Source organism: Fusarium proliferatum (genome assembly GCF_900067095.1).
Source record: "Fusarium proliferatum ET1 genome assembly, contig: FPRO_scaffold007, whole genome shotgun sequence".
Lineage (NCBI taxonomy): Eukaryota > Fungi > Ascomycota > Sordariomycetes > Hypocreales > Nectriaceae > Fusarium > Fusarium proliferatum.
In genome coordinates this window covers 1999762-2018387 of record NW_022194796.1, presented here as the reverse complement: position 1 = coordinate 2018387, position 18626 = coordinate 1999762, and the positions used below count along the sequence as shown (strand labels likewise).

The window sequence follows — 18626 nt, the reverse complement described above, 5'->3', positions numbered from 1 at the left end:
CATTGCAGCTCACCTCACCGCTGGTGCATTGTTCCTTTTTTGCCATTCTTTCCTTTGCTTCGCTATACCTTGCTGGTTCATCCAAAAAGAAAGTATCTTTTGCCCGGGCCCTGTTCACCATTTAATTGACGCGCCGTGTGGCGGATGCTCATTCGCCCAGATTCTGATCCCGTGGTCGAGGCTGTCACAATCAATGAGTTGTATCGCGCGCGCGTGTGGGGGAGGAATTTGTCTCCTCAGATAGCATTACCTGACCCCACGAGGCTGCCAAGTTCAATGGTATGCTATGTTGCGTTGGCCGCTCTGTAGCTAGGCCTCACCGGTTTCTGGGGTAGAGCTGTTCTGGCCTCGCTGCTGTACGAGATATCACACTTAATTCGTCCAATCAGTTCTGCGGGATGAGTTGAGTATGCGGAATTACCGCCTGGGGTAGAACGAGGCCTTATTGTGGCGAGAGGGAATGGGATGTCGGGGCAGGTAAGTCGACGTGTCTATATGCCTCAATTAATGTGTTGTAGATCATTGAGGGTATGCAGAGGTGTTGTGATGCTGGCTGATGGACCCGGTATCAAGACGCTGGGCCGGGAGATGGCGCGTTGCAGGGCAAAGACGTTTGTCGGTGTTTTTCGGAAGAAAGGATTTGAAATGGCTCAATGGATGTATCTGGGCGCACGTGCTGACTTTGCTCTCTAGGCGGATTCACTTGTAACGTTTGTTTGAGGTTATCGTAGGTTGAGTGTCCATTTGAGGGAGAGCTTCCAAGCGCCCAAGCCAATCAAACTCGCCAATTGTCAGTGATACGGATGGAAGTCCCAGGAATTTAATTAGGTGTGCGCTGAGAGTCTGATCCCGGTTCATTCAACGGAAATGGTTGAAGCGGTTAAATCTGAGCAGTGCTTGTTCGCGATGTTACAGCTTTAGGGTAGGCAAGACTCGCTGCTTGTTCTTTTGAGTACTACGCTGTGCATTTGCCAGTCATGTTTTTGTGCTATAGATCTTGTGTTAGTATTGGGTGCTATAAAGGATATTAATGAATGGTAACAAGTCTTATGGTACCGGTCGCGAATGTTATTCGTAAAGTCTGGTGTAATGGCGGTCTTACTAAGACCACAGCATTTTGGTGAACCTGAGCTTGGGTCATATCCAGTTCACGACTAAGTCCGGGAAAATATGATAAATTTAAGAAGAGAAAAGCTTTATAAATACAGAACAAGCCTCTGAGTAAACTGCCTGCTTCAATGGTTGGTTCGTGATGAAATGTATCGTCAGTTCTTGGAGCTACCGGGTAGTTGAGTTGACTACTGAATCGATCGCTTCACTGGAAGGAGATTTGAAGGGATCGCGAACAAGAACTTTAAAAAAGGAAGATCATGAATATTTCGGCCTTTAATTTGGCGATAGAAGCATGATGCATCGCGAAATCTCCTGGTCGCGATGTGTCAAGAACCTCCATTCTGAATACCGCCCAAGACAAGGGCGTTAGGTTCACTCGAAACACTTGTATCCTGTTGCGCTGCTGTGAGAAAGAGGGCAGTATCAAGTATGTTTCACTTGAAACTGGCTCGAATTTATTGCATTCAACTGGCATTCTTTTCGCCTGTTCTTGGGGAGAGGTGGCAGTCCCCAATCTCGAACGGTGTGTCCAGTGACACTTGTCTATCTGTCCTCTCAAGAGAATGAGTAGATATAGGCTCAGTCGCTGCGATACGCGATACAGGAAGTTAGATACTCTAATTGATGTTGCTCGAAATGGCGTCAGCCTGAAAACGCCGTACATGAGACAGTGAATGTGCTCATGATATGTCTTGAAACCAGGAATCACCTACAGACTCGGTTGTTGTTACAAAAAAGTCTCATCCGACATAAACAGTGACGACGAGGCTTGATCCAGGGTAGCATTCACTCTTCAGCTGTCATTTATCTACAAATCCCAACAAATCACCGCCTCTGGAGCTGACAACCTCCGGACGATGTCCTCCGTGATATCGGCAATCGGCCCCACGCCGGAGGTTACACCCGGGATCGACGAAATCCATGACCGAGCCTCATCATCCAGGCAAACCTGCACATCAAAACAGGGTACGAGCATCTCACCAACAAGGTTGCGATGTTCAGATCAAGACGCTAACCAAGGCCCGTTTGTGTCATTTGCGGAACCGTGACGTGGAGGTTGCATCCAGTACTGCACAAGCTGAATAGAGCTTACGACAGCTATCGATATCCACTGAATTTTACGCTTCGGGTGATACATACACTGTGTTTGCTTTTCTGGGGAATAAGTTGCTGTGATTGGAAGAAATAAATGTTTTGTTGGTTGCAGCTGTCGCTCGTTAATCTAAGATCTTATGACGTCACGGAAGGAGGGCAGATGTCATGATACTGATTCCCTGGCATTTTGACGTAGGAGGCGGGGCATCAAATTCCAGCTCAAGAGAGATGAAGGCTTAACAACTCCAATTCCCCATTCAACACACGTTGGCGATTACAGTTGAACGACAGTAGACATCATGGCTACAACAGACGATCCAAACCGTAGCTTCACAGCAAGCAACACAGGAAGCGAACCAGAAATAATAGAACAGCACCAAGAAGAAGCCCCAACCGTCAGCCACGCTCTCGCCGAAGAATCTCAAAACTTTGAAGAAAAAGGCGCAGCGCAGCTTGAGCACGGCGACGTTGAGGTGAAAAATCTAGGATGGAACGAACCTCCTCGCGTGGTGCCCCCGCTGGTGGGAGGCTTGAAGAATGAAGATGTCTGGGCTTTGATACGACGCTTCGATAAGCAGGTCTTTTATGTCAGGAGTATCGAGGAGCCCCCACTGGGAATGCTGGATATGAACATCGCAGACGAAGAAGAGTTTTCGCCTGAGAAGCTTAGGGCACAGATCGAGCGACTCTACGTTTCCGTGTTTGCGCAGTTATTTTCGTTCTGGAAGCATATTGTGCGTCTTCGTTCGTGGAGGGAGTATCAGCGAACATCTGCTTTCCTTGCAGTGTACACACTCGCATGGCTTCTCGACATTCTCGGCCCCACGATCATTGTCTTCCTCATGGTACTCATCTGGTCCCACGAGGCCCGCGACATCTGCTTCCCTGGAGCACCACCCTCGATAATCGACTCCAAGACAGGAGGTGTCAAGAAACCAGCAGCTGGTGTTCTAGCGTCTGATGATTCAGTCACTGGTGCGCCGGAGAAGCACAAGGGTGAAGCAGTCGAGCAGGAGGCTCATAGCTTTGTGACGAGCTTGTCTACGGTATGTTCAGGTGTAAGATTTGCTTTTTTAAAACCCCAAGATTGAAGACTGAGTGATTGCAGATAGTTGTTAGCACGGCCGCGGGTAAACACCCCCAGACGGATCCCGACGATGATAGCGCCGCGCCTGACCCGACGGAACTCACTGAAGTGGCCACCGAGGCTAGACAGAAATCTGTTGGAGAGAATCCTCACGCTGAACATAACAGGGCCAAGAAGCCGGTTTCGAACGCTGTGTGGGATAAGGCGCGCCCGACGATGCATCTGATTGCTGACTTTGTTGATACCTGGGAGCGATTCGGCAATGCCTTGAGTCCCGCAGCGCCTTTTCATCGTCATCGACCCAAGTTTATTCTCATTGGTGTACTTGTTCCCATGCTCCTTGGAGCTTGGTTCACGACTCCCTACATGGCCATGAAGGGTATGGGATTTGCTGCTGGATTCGGATTCTTCGGTGATCCCATCATCACGCCCACTATGAACTTCATCAACAGGACATATCCCCGCTGGGAGAAGTATGTCGAGTTGCGAAACACCATTCTTCGAGGCGTTCCTACAAATGCGCAGTTGGCTATCACTCTTCTTCGCATTGGCGAGAAGAACAAGGCTCCTCTGCCACCGCCTCCTTCATCCGACGTGCCTCCCCCGACTGTTCCCCACGAGACTGCTGGAGAGGGCTTGGAGCATTTAGGTGTGTACCATCCACTGATCAAAGTTCAACTCATACTAACACCACCAGAAGGAGTATCACAGAGCGAAATTGCTGAGGCTGTCCAGCCTGATCCAAACATCATCCACGAAGATGAACAGGAAGAGGAGGAAGAAAAGACAAAGCACAAGAAATCTCATCGCATCATGAACTTTATCCGCGGTACAGCAAAGGGTGGTGTTACAACAGCTCTAGCCGCTGACAAAGCCAAAGCCAAAGCAGGCGCTCATCATGCAAAGAATCGTCTCGGTGTAGTGAAGGGTCAAGAACCATATCCTCTCACAGGACCAATTCGCTTCCCCGCGCGATACAAGGGTAAAAAGGGCCATGCGTACATCACAGCCACAGCTACGACACCAGCTGTCAGTTGGACGACTGAGCTTGGAGATCTAAAGCCCGCTTGGACCGTGACTATTGGTGACATCGATGAGCTGAAGAAAATGGGTGGCCTCGGGTGGAAGAGCAAGATCATTGTTGGTTGGGCTATGGGGAGTGAGATTGTGGATGGTTTGATGATTAGGACCAAGGACGGGCAGGAACATCATCTCACGGCGGTCTCCATGCGGGATCAATTGTTCAACAGGTTGATCTCCATGGGAAACCAGATGTGGGAGGCGTGGTAGGTTCGTCTTTTGGGAGTAGTCTTGATTTGGTAGGTGTCTGGAGTTTGGTGATGGAATCATGATACTCTTTGATACCAGGAACACGAAGTACGATGTGGAATCAATGTTTGGAATCAATTAAATTGCAAGTCTAGACCTTGCTAGCTGAAGCATTGAGGTGAACAAAAGATCCTGCTTTGTAATCTCGTGAGTCCACTGAGGATCTCAATACTCTAAATCCTCCAAACAATCAAGCCAAACGTGGGGAAAGTGGGACAATTTGACAGGGTGACGTCAATTGAATACAGAGGAGAGCTTACAGATCAAATCACATCTGCAAGTGACAACTCGGCCGAGGTCGCTCAAAGGTGGGGGATAAAAAGGGTGATAGTGATACAAGAAAACAAGAATATCCTCCCCCAATTCCCTATTTCTGTACAAGATCGTCCCAATCGCAAGCTAAACTAAACTAAACCCATCATGAGCTTCACCCCAGAGCCCTACGACCCCGTCACTGCCGACTCATGGCTCGTCTGCGACACCTGCGGAACTCAATTCCCAACGTCTGATCGCAGCGCCCTCAAGACATGTCACATCTGCGATGACCCGCGCCAATTCGTGCCGGCGTCAGGCCAGTCGTTCTCTACGCTGGGGGACTTGAAGAAGAGGCATACGAACGAATGGACAAAGTGTTCTTCTGATGAGAACATCACGTTCATTTCGTCGCAGCCGAAATTGGCGATTGGACAGCGTGCTATTCTTATTAAAACGCCGGAGGGGAACATCCTCTGGGACTGTATCACGTTGCTTGACGATGAGACTATTGAGAGGATCAAGAGCGAGGGAGGGTTAAAGGCGATTGTTATAAGCCATCCGCATTTCTACAGCACCCACGTTCAATGGGCTCGCGCATTCAATTGCCCAGTCTATCTCTCCGCCGAAGACAAAATCTGGACAACCCTCCCCTCAACGCACCAAATCTTCCTCACGGCCCTCGAAACGCCCATCATCTCCAGCGCAAAGGCCATCAAGCTCGGCGGGCACTTCCCAGGCTCCATGGTGCTGCACTACAACTCGCGGCTGTTCATAGCCGACACGCTTATGACGACGGCGTCAGGCGTCGGGAACTGGAGTGTAGACGCCACGGGTGCCTCGCGGTCCCGACCGGCTGGTTTGAACTCGTTCTCGTTCCTGTGGAGCATTCCCAACTTCATTCCTCTGGGCGTCGGGGAGATGGCGAGGATGTGGGGGATTCTGAAGGGGTATGAGTTTAGGGCTACGCATGGAGGATTCATGGGGATGGATATTGAGAGTGAGGATGTCAAGGAGAGGGTTTTGGAGAGTATGAAGATACAGGCTGGGTTTATTGGGGATAAGGAGTTTGAGGAGAAGCTGTGATGTGTGATGAATGCTTACTTTCCTTTGTTGGGTATCAAGTATGAGAGATGAGAGACGAGAGATGATAATGATGTTGTTAAATTAAAAGATATGTAAATAATTAAATCAGGGCCATTCTGATATCTGGGTATTGACCAAATTTTTAACATGCATCCAACTCCTGTTCATGCATCTCAGTCTTTCTATCCACCAACGCCATAAATCTCAGTATAAACATGCAAAGCTCAGTCCTTCTTCCAGAACTTCCACTTTTGCTTTGTCGGCGACGATGGACATAGATAACGGTTAAGCAGCTCTCGACCCTCATCAGGAAGATCGATAACAGATTCGTTGAGCGTATCGATAATAAAGCGATTCGCTATAAACAATTCGTTAGCACTAATTCAACATGTCACCCAAAGAAAGAGGGAACTTACGCATCAAGTCGACGCCGCATTCGCCAGCGTCAATAGCCATATCGATCCTTGTAGAATTATAGCATCCATATCGAAGTTGCAGCTCAAGCATGCATCTCCATAACTCTCTTGTCTCATCAAGGCTCATGCCTTCGCAGCTGCGTTCAGAGCATGTGCTTGCTTGGCGGGATCGATGGTTATCGTGGTGGGATTGTTTTGGTAGAGGGATTGCCTCGTCGCTGGGGGGACTCCACATGCCGGGGAGGGAGAGAGGACCAGGATGATTCTCGCGATACATTTTGGGTGATGATGATAAAATGTTGGTGATGGTAACAAAAGGTGATATAGTTGATGAAATGCTGAGGAGGAATCGAGGTCTTATATAAACAGCCTCAAATACTTTCTCCTTTCTTTTTCCTCTCTCGCCCTTTTCTTGATTTCAGGCTCGTGAGTTGTCTCTGCTGTAGTGGGGTTTTTCTTTCTGGCCCAATATGACAGGCAGAACCCTGCTTATTTATATCAAAGCGCAAAAACAAAACACAAATACCAAAAACCAGGGCGAACCCGATTAAGTTATACTAACGAACCTGTCCCACGGTGAGTACCGCAGACAAAGCAAGCAAACAGGAGGGTGGGAAGCTTTGCGCAGTCAGCGGGAGAGCGCCACTTTGAGGGTCTGAGACAGTTGGAGCTTCTTGATGATGGAGCCAAGAAAGGCGTCAGTGAGTCACATGTGGGAATAAACCATGCTTAATTCCGTGTCATCAGCGAGTTTTTACTCCGTACGGTTATGATTGTTATGAGGAGGGTGGGTGTCATCATCGGAACATTGCCTGACGGAATAGGTAGAGTAGACATCACAAGTGATCGACTTTGCATACGAAAAGACACGGGAGAGAGAGAAAATCCTTTCGGCAGTTTGGGTACGTACTGGGCCTGTCACTCGACGCCAAGTTAGTATGTGATCTGCGGGACCATGGACGGATTGAGGCTTGCAAGCCTGATCTGATGCCCAAGAGTCCAAGACCAAGAATCAAGATGGGGGGGTCACAAGGACAGGCTTGTGATAACGACAGACGCCAAAAGACAGGACGGTTTCGATAAGCTTTTGCCTAACAGCAGTGGCATGGCATGATAGAACCATGACGACGGGATGGAAGATAGCAGAAGCATACCTACCTGCTGCGGTCGACGGATAGGTGAGTAGCCGTGATTTGAGGTCTGTTACTGTACCCGTGAAAGCCGCTATAGCCGGGTACAGTAAACATCATTGACTCTTCTCACTCGAGTCACAGTCACACTTCACAGTTGCATTCTGAGCCAAGACTGGTTTAAGGCTGAAGGGAGGAAACATCCGGTTGCCCCGCCCCATAAAATAGGTCCAAATAGCACGGGAGGACCCTGGGTTCCACTGTCGGAGGAACCCTTTTTAGCGATTGCACTCCCTAGCAATTGAAAGTACCGCCGGTATTCACGGATAACTCAGACGTTTGAGTACCTATATCCGTTGAAGCGGTCAAGACTGTGGCTCTGCAGAAGAAGTCGAGGCAGTGTTTTCTCAACGGTGCACTCCCAGTGCAAGGGATATACATACATTCACCGCCAAGACAACAAATTCACAATTACGTGGCGTGCAGTACAAACTCAACCACAATCATGAACAAAAACTGCGCCTCGAAACAAACACGTGCCTCGTTTTCGATATAGCAAACAGCATACCTTGCATGGATACCTCCGAGTAGCTGGTATTTCATTAATACTCTTGTGGCGTTAGATCTTGGTTGTGGCGCACTTTCCCCGGATGCCACCTTGGATCTCATTGTTCCAGATCGTGAAGTTAAGCTTGGACTTGGTGAAGAAGGTTCTTAGCGATGGAGAGCTATTGTTACTTCGCGGGTGGAAGCTGAATGTTTGGACGGGAGTTGGTTTGTGGAGAGAAGGTTTGGCCAGTGTAAATGAATGAATGAATGGAAATCTCCACTCCACACGGTATTGGCAGATGGCATGTTGCAGCAGACTCTCGAATACTGATCATATCACGAATAATTGAGATATTGGCCTATCGCTGAAGGAAAGAGAGTCTACTTGGTGCATGCATGTTTGTTCGATTGGCTTTGTATGGCTTGTAAGTTAGCTGCTGCCAGAGAACAGTTTCCAATTATTGACTCTCATCCATATCCCAAGCACCACCATCTGAGCAGCTAGATACTCTCCACCTGAGAATCCTCAAACGCTTCACATTAAACAGATCGATCTTCGAACATGATGAAGCATAAATATCTTGACTGATAACCGAGTCAATCGCAATAATCTCCGTCAATAGTCACAAACTAGCGCTTGCTAGTTCGCCCATTCAGCCTCAGCTGCAATCTCCCCTGTCAAGGGGAGGCAAGAAAATCTAGACCATCTTGTCTCAGCGATAAAAAGGCTTAGGCAGAATGCATTCTACCTGGCTAGTACTTTAGACCAATTTATTTTCACACCCTAACTCAGTGTCAAAAGTTTTCTTGCTCCTTCTTAGGCCTCTCAACATCTAGAACCCAATAGTTCAATCTCCTATTCCTTGGTAAAAAAAGTCTTCAGAATTGACGATGGGGTAATTTCTCTCTTTCATCTGCTTTGGCAGTCGTCACTCGTTGTTTTATCGTCAAGATGCGTTTCGTGCTTCTATGGTCGCTGCTTGCGGCGCATACTGCGGTCGCCAGCGTCTGTAAACCTCGCCAGTCAAGTGATTCAAGTAAGTGCTCCCAAAATGTCTGACGGAATTGAGGAACTAATTATCAATAGGTACATCTGCGACCGTTGCGATTAAGACTACGGCGACAGATATTGCCGAGTCATCTACCAGCATCGCAACGTCGACAGCGGAAGATGTAAGCACTACCAACGTCGCAACGACTGTCGAGACCAGCACCGAGACAGCTGTTTCAACACTCACAGTCGCCGAAACCACGACCAGCGACATCGCCGGACCTCTCGAGACATTCGTTCTCACTGGCGAAGTCGAAAACACCGTTAGCGATGAGCTCTCAGGCGCAGACCGCGACGGTTCGTCAGTAGTATGGCCAACACCACGCTTCATCGCCAGCGGTCCATTGATCATCTCCATCGACTCCACAACAGGCTATCTACAAACAAGCGGTGGATTCTACCTATGCGTTGCATACGGAGATGGCACTACACCCAATGGTGTTAAGCTTTGCAGTGCCGAGTCGCTTGAAAATCCTGCATTTGGCGCTCTAACATGTGAGCAGACGGAGGATCGGAAGATTACATGTGAAGCTCAAGCTGGGCAGTGCATTAGCGATGGTGAGAATAACATATGTTCTGAGCTCCCGGGCACGTATGATCAGTTCTATTACTATAGGGGAGCTTTTAATGGGGTTTATCTCGGTATCGGGTCTGCTGTAAATGCCGATGAGAGCCAGCATCCTGTTGAACTCAAGGCCAGACGAAGCAGCACATGATTATGGAAGTAATTACCAGAGCAGACCACATCTAGAAGACGTAATGAATAGCTGGCATGATCCGTGGCTCAGAGCTGAAGACCCTGTGTCGTCACACCTCAGAGCTTCCCAGCCACGGCGTCCGCGGCTCGATGATCCAACGTTCCAGACCCGTCATGTCACCTCAGCCCTAAACCTTTGTAGCTAGGACATTAAGGTTGTGTATTCCGGGTTGCTGGGTATTAAGCTTTATGCAGTCAGCTCACTGATACCGGCGCCACCGGATGTTTGCAGCTTGACTTAGTGAGAGTCAATGGATGTTAACGTTGCTGCCTGTTAGCACTTTAAACAGTAGCGCTCAGAAGCATCTGATTTTTAACGTCAATTGAATGAGCTTGTTTGTTTACTAAATTCTGACGGTGAGGGGTTGCTGTTAACGGGCGCTGAGATGCGTGGGGATGAGCTCCAGGAAGATGAACTCTCGCCGATGACTCACAATGTCAAGTTTGTGATGGCTGAAAAGGCGAACGGAGATTGATTTAACTCCTACCCATGCCAGAATTGCTGACAAGTAGTGCGAGAGATGCGATAAAGAGCAACCGACGAAGTTTGAGACCTTGGTGACCCTGAGAACGACTGACTGACGACGCCAGCTTGCTTCTCGACGGCGATAAGAAGGAACTCCGAGACAAAAGTGATGAGGGAGTTTCCTGATCACGAGAGGCATGAACTCAATCTCAATATCGAACATGTTGCGAGACTACTTCTTCATCATGATGCGAACGAACCATGAAGCAATACTGACCTCGCAAAGGCGCACATGTAGAGAAAAGCTCGCTGGGGAATGATCCAAAGAGACATTAGTCTGATAGTGCTGAGAAATGCAAAGCAGCTTCACAAAGGGGTAATGGGGAGAAAGTCCTCTCTCAGGAGCGTGGCTATGACACCAGGCAGTGTCGATGCTTGCCATCGACTTCTATAGTACTCCGACTCTTCAAAAACTGACATAGCGCCATAAAACGTACCCCTAATCGGCCCTCAACGCCCTCGATACGAATCAGTACGGGACATCATCTACCTGTCTCCTGCCAGCACCGAGCAATCTCAAACTCGGCAGCATCTAGCGCTTGAAGCCATGATAGAAGCCTGGGATCTTGAGGGGCTTCTAACTGGCCAGTAAGTTAGAATGACTTATCCAGCTTCGGAGGGACGTCGTCGTGTTGGTTCGGTTGGCTTGAGAACTGAGACCCGCGCTGCTCTTCCCTTGCTCTTGGAGATGACGGGATAATTCCCCAGAGAAGATTTGACAGATTCGCTTGACCAAATAATGATTCTCATCCTCTATAGAATGCTGGAAGGTGTAGTATATCGTCATCATTTTCACCAGTGTTGAGCTTACAGATTCGATCTTCTTGACCCCTCGGTTGGGCCGCCTCGATGCACAAGCTTCCTCAATAATGCTATCAGCGGCGTACATTTGAACAATGATTAGCTTTTGCTGGATTGGAATACAGCCTGACTGGACATATAAACAGCTTAAGAAGATCCAATGGTAAAATCTTTCATCTTCATCTAGACTCACGAACTTGGGTCGCCGGCTGAGATGCTCGCCAAGCTGATCGATCAATATAGGCTCCAGAGCCGCCCAGTGTCATGGAATACAACATCTGCTGCTGAGACGATGTGAGTGACGCCCGAGTCACTGTTGTGATTTGGTCACCAGGCGAACCATCATTCGATGAACTAGGAACTGCTCTTCAACATATGACCAGCCCTTCCGTTATTTCATGTATAGCCAGTTACACTTGTGCCTCAATATCTATAACGAACTCCACGGGTACAGAATAATGTCCAACATCAACTCCACTGGCATGAAATGAAAATCGTGAATCGCTGGTGTTGCATCAATTACAATCGCTACACAATAACGCATCCAAGATTTACAACTGTCTAAGGCAAGCGTCCTCTGCCGTTCTTATAGGAATTTGCCCATCGATGCCAGGCATGAAGGCGCGATAAAATGCAGCAAGTGACCATTCCTGCAGATCTCTAATCGTCGCCTGAAAGATATCTGTTCTTGAACGTAATAAATAATCGCTTGGCGCGTCACCTCAGCTTCCGCTGTGAACCGCCTCCGTCCCTTCGGACCGTCAATACAGAGCACGACCTCTATTGTGCCTCGCCAGTTCACCTGTACTCCTGAAGTACACGCTGCAAGCCATTGTATCTCACCATGCTGCATTTCAGGGTGTTGGATTACGTAGTCTCGGGAGTACGGCCATGATATACAGTCCAGCATATCGATATGAGGGACAAAGACTTGGAGCTAAGTTGGTCGGATCCAGTCAGGGAGATCCTAGAGCTAATAGTTTTATATAGTATATATACAACCTCTCAATAAAGCTAGATAATTTCATTTATTTTATTTTTTTATAGAAAAAAGGAAATTAAAATGTAAATCACAAGCATCTTTTTGGTTGGGTTTACTCCAAGCGTACTTATGGCTTTGTCCACTCGTCCCCGATATATAGTCTGCCCTCAAAAGGACCAAGAGTACTATCTCGAGTGCTCGAGTGCGTGGCTAGAACCAGTGGCATTTCGGCAAGCTGCACGCTAGGCCTGCACTCCTGCTCCCGGTCGGACATATTCAGCATCACAAGAGCAGCAGCCCCTTTGTGTATCTTTTTGAAGCAGAAGATAGCTTCGTCGCCACCATCAATGGGATGGAAAGACCCGTGTCCCAGGACGTCAATATATGCCTTGCGATAAGCCAGCGCCTTCTTCCAGAAAGACAAGACGCTCTCCTCGTCTTGAGTCTGGTCTTCAACGTTGATATCGACGTAGTTCTCGTTTATTCGCATCCACGGGCCTCCCTTCCAGTCCGTGAATCCAGCGTGCCTCTGGCTGCTCCACTGCATGGGGGTGCGGCTGTTGTCACGCGCAGCGGCCTGTATGTTGGCCATTGCCTTGCGCCGAACCTCGGGGTCGTCACTAGATTGTGTCTCCGACTGCCAATATTGCTGGGTTGAGAAGTCCTTGTACTCTTCAATGGCCCAGGATTTGGGAATGTTGGTCATGCCGATTTCTTGGCCCTGGTATAGGAACAGGGTCCCCGTGCAGGCGATTTGAAGCAGTGCGAGTGTTTTGGCTGCAGCGGCGCGGAATTCTGGCTTGTCGGATGCGAACCGCGAGATGGATCGGGGGACATCATGGTTCTCAAGGAACATAGTTGCCCACCCGTCGGTCCCTTCGGTGTACTGTTGCCATTTGATGACGGACTGCTTGAAGTCCGCCAATGAATGTGGCTTGATATCAAAGGAGCTGAGCGCAAAGCCTAGGCAGACTGTCTCGAACTGAAATCCCATGTTGACGCGGCTCGCCGAGGCGCTCACATATCGCAGCGCTGTCGCGGTGTCCCCGAGCCCGCCGAATTCACCCACAGTCATCAGATCACCATAACCAGCAATCAGTTCATGGATCTCGCCCAGAACCTGAAAAGCGTCGGGTTGGTGGTTGAAGGGAGCGCACGGATCTGAGTCAGGGGCATCTGCAAACGACTGGTCCTTGCCAAAGAGGCCCATGGTGTCGATTCGAAAGCCATCGACGCCTTTATCAAGCCAGAATTTGACGGAACTCTGGTAGACATGCTTTCGCATGGCAACATTGGCCCAATTGATGTCGGGTTGTCCCACGGCGAAGAGGTGGAGATAATACTCTTCAGTGCAGGGATCCCATTCCCATGCACTGCCGCCAAAGCAAGACTTCCAATTGTTGGGTGGCTTACGCTGGCCGTTTTCATATTTTGCTGGGCGCCAGATGTACCAATCGCGTTTGGGGCTGTCCTTGGAGGAGCGAGACTCCTTGAACCAGTCATGTTGGTCGGAGGTGTGGTTGATGACAAGGTCCATCAAGACTCTCAATCCACGTTCGTGACAGCATTTGAGCAAGTTCGTCATATCCTCCATCGTGCCGTACGGCGGGTGGATTCGCTCATAGTTGGAGACATCGTAACCCTGGTCGACCTGAGGGCTTTCGTATACTGGCGAGATCCAAATCACATCAGCTCCAAGACTTTGGATATGATCCAGTGACTCGATTATGCCTTGCAGGTCTCCTAGACCATCCCCATTCCCGTCCTTGAAGCTGGATGGCCAAATCTGATACACAACGGCATCTTTCCACCATACGCGCTTTGAAATAGCCATGGTCAGGCAATGAACCTCGCCAGCTGGATGTAGATGATGTGATGGAGGTAGAAGAAGAAAAGGGCAATAGAAGGCACAGTAAGAAAAAAAAAACAAGAGAAAGCACTGCTGTTACAAGAAAGACTTCAACATTTTTAAGGGAAATTGTCTTTCCATTTCGCCCGCGCAATTGGAACCATCCGCCCTGCCGCCATGTCGAAGCTTTCGCCGATGCAACTCGCCGCCTATCCGCCGAATTCCAAGGCGTTTTCGCCGCTTGCCTCCCACAGATCCTCGTGCGCTACGCAACGCCATAACTCACAAACTCACCGTCCGGTCCAGCCAGTAATGGGGATCGCGGATTTCTGGGGTAGGCTGTTATCGAATCTATCATGCAATCATCTTCGTCCCCAATGCTTGCGGCCGGCTCCGCGAGCTGTCAATCCTCTGAAAGGTATGAGCGGTTTGCTGGAACTCGAGACTATAAACAACGGACGACCGCCCTGTCCCATTTGAGGTTCATCGCAACAAATCAGTGCACACTATCCAGCCAGTCTACTTGTTCTTATCTAAAACCACAATACTCGCTACCATCAATCCCGCGACAAAAGCTCGATCCAGTGTTCCCAAAGAGCAATAGCCATGGAGAAGACGATTGCAGACGAAATCCAGGATAGTCCCAATGACATCCAACATGCGCGAGAAGCTGTTGCCGCTGAGCATGAACAGACTGTGAAGGATGCTCTAAGAACGCATTACAAAGCAGTCTTCTGGTCTCTTTATCTCTCCATGGCCGTGGTCATGGAAGGCTACGATACCTCCCTGATCTTCTCTTTCTTTGGACTTCCGGCATTTGCCAAGAGATACGGGACTCTTCAGGACGACGGCTTATATTCCCTGAGTGCTCCCTGGCAGAGTGCCCTCGGTCAGGGTGCTATGGTAGGCCAGTTCTTCGGCCTCATTGTCACCGGTTACGCCGCCGATTGGTACGGGTTCCGACGTACAGCAGCCGTTGCGTGTATCCTCAACGCTGCTTTCATCTTCATTCTCTTTTTCGCACCAAACGTCGAGACGTTGTTTGCCGGACAGGTCCTTCTTGGCATGCCTCTAGGGGTCTTCCTCACCTTGACGACTGTTTACACTGCCGAGGTCTCCCCGTTGGCGCTGCGACCCTACTTGGAGACCTGGGTTAATATCTGCTGGAGTATTGGGAAGCTTATTGCCAGTGGCGTACTTCGCGCGTACTCCGAAGACACCACAGAATGGGCCTACAGAGTTCCATGGGCTGTGCAATGGATCTTTCCTCCATTTATTATTCTTGGTGTCTATTTTGCGCCCGAGTCTCCATGGTGGCACATTCGTCAGTCTGATGTCGAGGCTGCTCGAGAATCCCTGCTCCGCCTCTCTACTGGTATACCAGAGGAAGAAATCCGCAACACGCTGTCACAGATGATCTTGACGAACATGCAAGAGAAGGAGGCACAATCTGGCACCTCCTATTGGGACTGCTTCCGGGGTACGAACCTGCGACGCACGGAGATTTGCTGCCTGGCACAAACAATGCAGCCTTTGGTAGGGTTTGCTCTTGTGCTTTGGACCACATCTTTCTTCCAACTTCAGGGACTTTCTGCAAGCGATGCTTTCAACCTCAGCATTGGGCAGAATTCGCTCGGCTTCGTCGCCGGAATCCTTCTGTGGTTCCTGATGCCTCGCCTGGGAAGGCGGACTATCTACCTGTGGGGTCTAGGGGCTATCTTCGTCCTGCAGATGACGATTGGAGCGCTCGGTGTGCCTGCCTACACGAAGGCCACAGCTTGGTCTACTGGCGCCCTGATCATGGCGTTCTATTTGTGCTATATGCTCTCGGTTGGGCCAATGTCGTATGTTATTGGCTTTGAAATTCCTTCCACGAGGCTTCGCAATAAGACAGCAATCCTTGGCCGCAACGCATATCACATTGGATCGGTGTTCAACGGTATATTGACCACCTATATGATTAGCCCGGCTGGCTGGAAATGGCAGGGGAAGACGGCCTTTTTCTGGGCAGGCTTCACCTTGCTGGCTTGGGTATGGACTTTCTTCCGTCTCCCGGAGATCAAAGGCCGTGTCTTCGCAGAGCTAGACTATCTATTCGAGAACAGGGTTCCGGCTAGAGCATTCGCTTCAACTCGTCCACAACTCTTCTCGGTTAATGATCAGGACACTGATTAGGCCTTTTAAAACCCAGGCCCGAAGAAGTGTAGAGAATTATACTCCCTGTCAATCTTCGCATATTTTATAAGTGGCCCTCGCTTTTACCCCCGAGAGAGTGGTGATGAAAACACAGTGCACCGTCTTTCTGTTTGATTCGCGAGACATGACCTTCTTTTTCTCTTTGATTTCCTTTAGATTGAGCAGACCTAAAACGCTAAGTATCTAGGCTATAAACAATTAATGTGAATGACGTGGCAGGCGGAGCCTGTCTAGTATATATAACAAGGCAAAACGCCTCGCGGTTGCTATCAGTCTACAAAAAAGCCACTCAAAGATAATGTGTCCGAGAAAATATCGTTTGCAGCTATAAGCGGTGCGACGAAGTAATCATCATCTGTCCCAGAATCTTTCAGTTCCTGTCCATTAGTGAGAAGGTCTAGCCTCAAGAGGGCATGGGTAGTGATTCCGCGGCCGGGAGAGTGTGCTTGCAGGAGTTTTCGGTAGAAATTAAATTTACCCATCCAGAAACGACGAGCATCAGTCGAAGTTGAGGACAAGTACATCCTGATCATAAAACTTCCAACGATGGAGAAGTTGAGTTTTGAAGCTGCCAAACTCATCAGCGACTGACATTCAGGTAGCGGGGGAAAAGAAAACCACTGCGCAAGAACGTACTTGCCCACCAAAACGTCGAGCTGCGTGCCACTGGCAGATATTCCAGAAGATTGATGACGGAGAGAGCTACTGTCTTGCTCTGTTGAGATAGGTATTCCCAGAACTGGTCAGTTGGACTCGAGCGAGACGTTAGCTCCCGGAGAACACCTCGGTAGAGAGTGACCTGAGTGGTGTAGTAAGCAATTTCGAGGGACCCTGTGATTAGAATCAGCACTACATTACAACCGCATGATGGTTCGAAGACCGGGTGTATACCTGTGGGGTCAGGAAAGGCCTTCTCCGCGAGTAATGGTGCTAGGGATTGGGTGCTCCAATGTTGCAGTTCCTCCTCGAATTTGGAAAATGCTGGCATTGTATCGAGCGAGTCCACATCCTCGAGATCACTTTGAACCGAAAAGTAGTACGTCATGATCTTGGACAGAATCCTGGTTAGACCGGCCATGGCAATGAATTGAAGAGCAGCGTTCCTGTCCTTTGGCGGAGGTGTTGAAGAGCAATCCTCAGCAAAATCACTGAGTGTGGGCTGGGAATGGTTGCTTTGGTGGTCCACCAAGAATGATGGACGACCGAGGGTGAGCGCGTTCCTCAAACTATGTTAGCTTCCTAATACAAGGTGGCATGGTCAACGACTTGTACCATTTATCCAGCATGAACACACCCCACCAAAGCCTTTTACGACGTCGTTTCTCGTGTTCAGAGATATCCCAGTGGACTGGGTCGATGTTAAGACCTAGGTCATGTGCCATGCCAACGATCTGATAAGGGAGACAAGTTAGGATACGTCTCAGCAAGGGTACGAGCAATCAAGGCAACGGTTGGCAACTTACACTGCCGATCTCAGCAGACATTCCGGGCATCGTAGGTGCTCTAGCAGAAGCAGTTTAGCTTCTTGTGTCGTGGCATATTGGACGCACACCATTCCCTGGATTTGCCTCACCTCAGCACGTGCGCATGGCGCTGAGCAAACAACAGTGCTGCTTCGATAGTCTCAAGCTTCGGGGCCTGTCGCTCGATGTTAAGCGCTTGCTTGTTGAAGTCGGTGAAGATCCATGGGTCAATATCGCGAGCGGTTGGGCAGTGTTGAAGCGCAAGCGCATAGATAGAGGCCCGAAGCGTTAGCGAGGAGCTGATGGAGGAAGGTCGCTGCGGGCCAAGAATTGCAAATGCAGGGTGAACATGTTCAAAATACATTTCCATCAGCTCCGCCTGACAGGAGGCGACAGCACCACTGATGGTATCCTTGGGGTAATAAGCTGGATGGGCATCAAGATGATCATCTGGGAAAGCCTTCAGGCGAAAAATCAGAACTGCAATGTAGTCATCTCCCGAGAAAGAACACTGGACATACTGCAGAATGTACAGGGTTGCCTGAGTTGGTATCAAGTCGTCGTCGAGACCAGGTGCAATTAGCTGGCCCATTCGAGTCTACCCACACCCAATGGCGAAGAATGAAGTTATCGTGGTCACTGGTTGGCCCAATATGCTGAGTGGACTGGGATGCTCCATGATCGACTGTACCTGGCGATATCTCACTACGTTGCGTTGCGTTCTGTGTAGGGCTTAGAGCATCGTCATCCTCGACTATGCATTCGAGATTTCTCCTTGTACAGAAGGCGCATGATCGGCTCCTCTGGCGCACACAAGCAACTCGTCTCTGCCGACAAGCGTTACATGGCTTTGTCCGCTTGGAACGCCGGTAACTCCTGAGGCGCGCTCGGCCTGCAAGTTCAGACGCGCCTAAGGTTGTATCCATACCAGGGGACCGGGCGTT

At 49.5% G+C, this 18626-nt stretch overlaps 7 protein-coding genes across 7 annotated transcripts; 4 read left to right on the top strand and 3 right to left on the bottom strand.

Annotated features, from left to right (window-relative positions):
• Nucleotides 1-2507: 2507 nt before the first annotated feature.
• On the top strand, nucleotides 2508-4585 carry FPRO_07501 (uncharacterized protein; the record flags this gene model as incomplete). Its single annotated transcript, XM_031234435.1, has 3 exons — nucleotides 2508-3254; nucleotides 3317-3944; nucleotides 3993-4585. The coding sequence occupies 3 exons, from the start codon at nucleotides 2508-2510 to the stop codon at nucleotides 4583-4585; spliced, it is 1968 nt and encodes a 655-aa protein (XP_031084173.1).
• A 459-nt stretch (nucleotides 4586-5044) lies between these two features.
• FPRO_07502 (uncharacterized protein) lies at nucleotides 5045-5962 on the top strand (the record flags this gene model as incomplete). The annotated part of the gene is made up of 1 exon (XM_031234434.1): nucleotides 5045-5962. One exon carries the CDS (start codon nucleotides 5045-5047, stop codon nucleotides 5960-5962), a length of 918 nt encoding a protein of 305 aa, XP_031084172.1.
• Nucleotides 5963-6186: 224 nt separating this feature from the next.
• On the bottom strand, nucleotides 6187-6655 carry FPRO_07503 (uncharacterized protein; the record flags this gene model as incomplete). The annotated part of the gene is made up of 2 exons (XM_031234433.1): nucleotides 6187-6320; nucleotides 6379-6655. The coding sequence occupies 2 exons, from the start codon at nucleotides 6653-6655 to the stop codon at nucleotides 6187-6189; spliced, it is 411 nt and encodes a 136-aa protein (XP_031084171.1).
• Nucleotides 6656-9009: 2354 nt separating this feature from the next.
• FPRO_07504 (uncharacterized protein) lies at nucleotides 9010-9824 on the top strand (the record flags this gene model as incomplete). The annotated part of the gene is made up of 2 exons (XM_031234432.1): nucleotides 9010-9094; nucleotides 9145-9824. 2 exons carry the CDS (start codon nucleotides 9010-9012, stop codon nucleotides 9822-9824), a joined length of 765 nt encoding a protein of 254 aa, XP_031084170.1.
• Nucleotides 9825-12301: 2477 nt separating this feature from the next.
• On the bottom strand, nucleotides 12302-14008 carry FPRO_07505 (putative maltase; the record flags this gene model as incomplete). The annotated part of the gene is made up of 1 exon (XM_031234431.1): nucleotides 12302-14008. The coding sequence occupies one exon, from the start codon at nucleotides 14006-14008 to the stop codon at nucleotides 12302-12304; it is 1707 nt and encodes a 568-aa protein (XP_031084169.1).
• Nucleotides 14009-14629: 621 nt separating this feature from the next.
• FPRO_07506 (putative Maltose permease) lies at nucleotides 14630-16198 on the top strand (the record flags this gene model as incomplete). The annotated part of the gene is made up of 1 exon (XM_031234430.1): nucleotides 14630-16198. The coding sequence occupies one exon, from the start codon at nucleotides 14630-14632 to the stop codon at nucleotides 16196-16198; it is 1569 nt and encodes a 522-aa protein (XP_031084168.1).
• Nucleotides 16199-16488: 290 nt separating this feature from the next.
• On the bottom strand, nucleotides 16489-18274 carry FPRO_07507 (related to DAL81-transcriptional activator for allantoin and GABA catabolic genes; the record flags this gene model as incomplete). The annotated part of the gene is made up of 6 exons (XM_031234429.1): nucleotides 16489-16787; nucleotides 16856-17050; nucleotides 17111-17439; nucleotides 17492-17610; nucleotides 17683-17722; nucleotides 17793-18274. 6 exons carry the CDS (start codon nucleotides 18272-18274, stop codon nucleotides 16489-16491), a joined length of 1464 nt encoding a protein of 487 aa, XP_031084167.1.
• Between the last annotated feature and the right edge of the window lie 352 nt (nucleotides 18275-18626).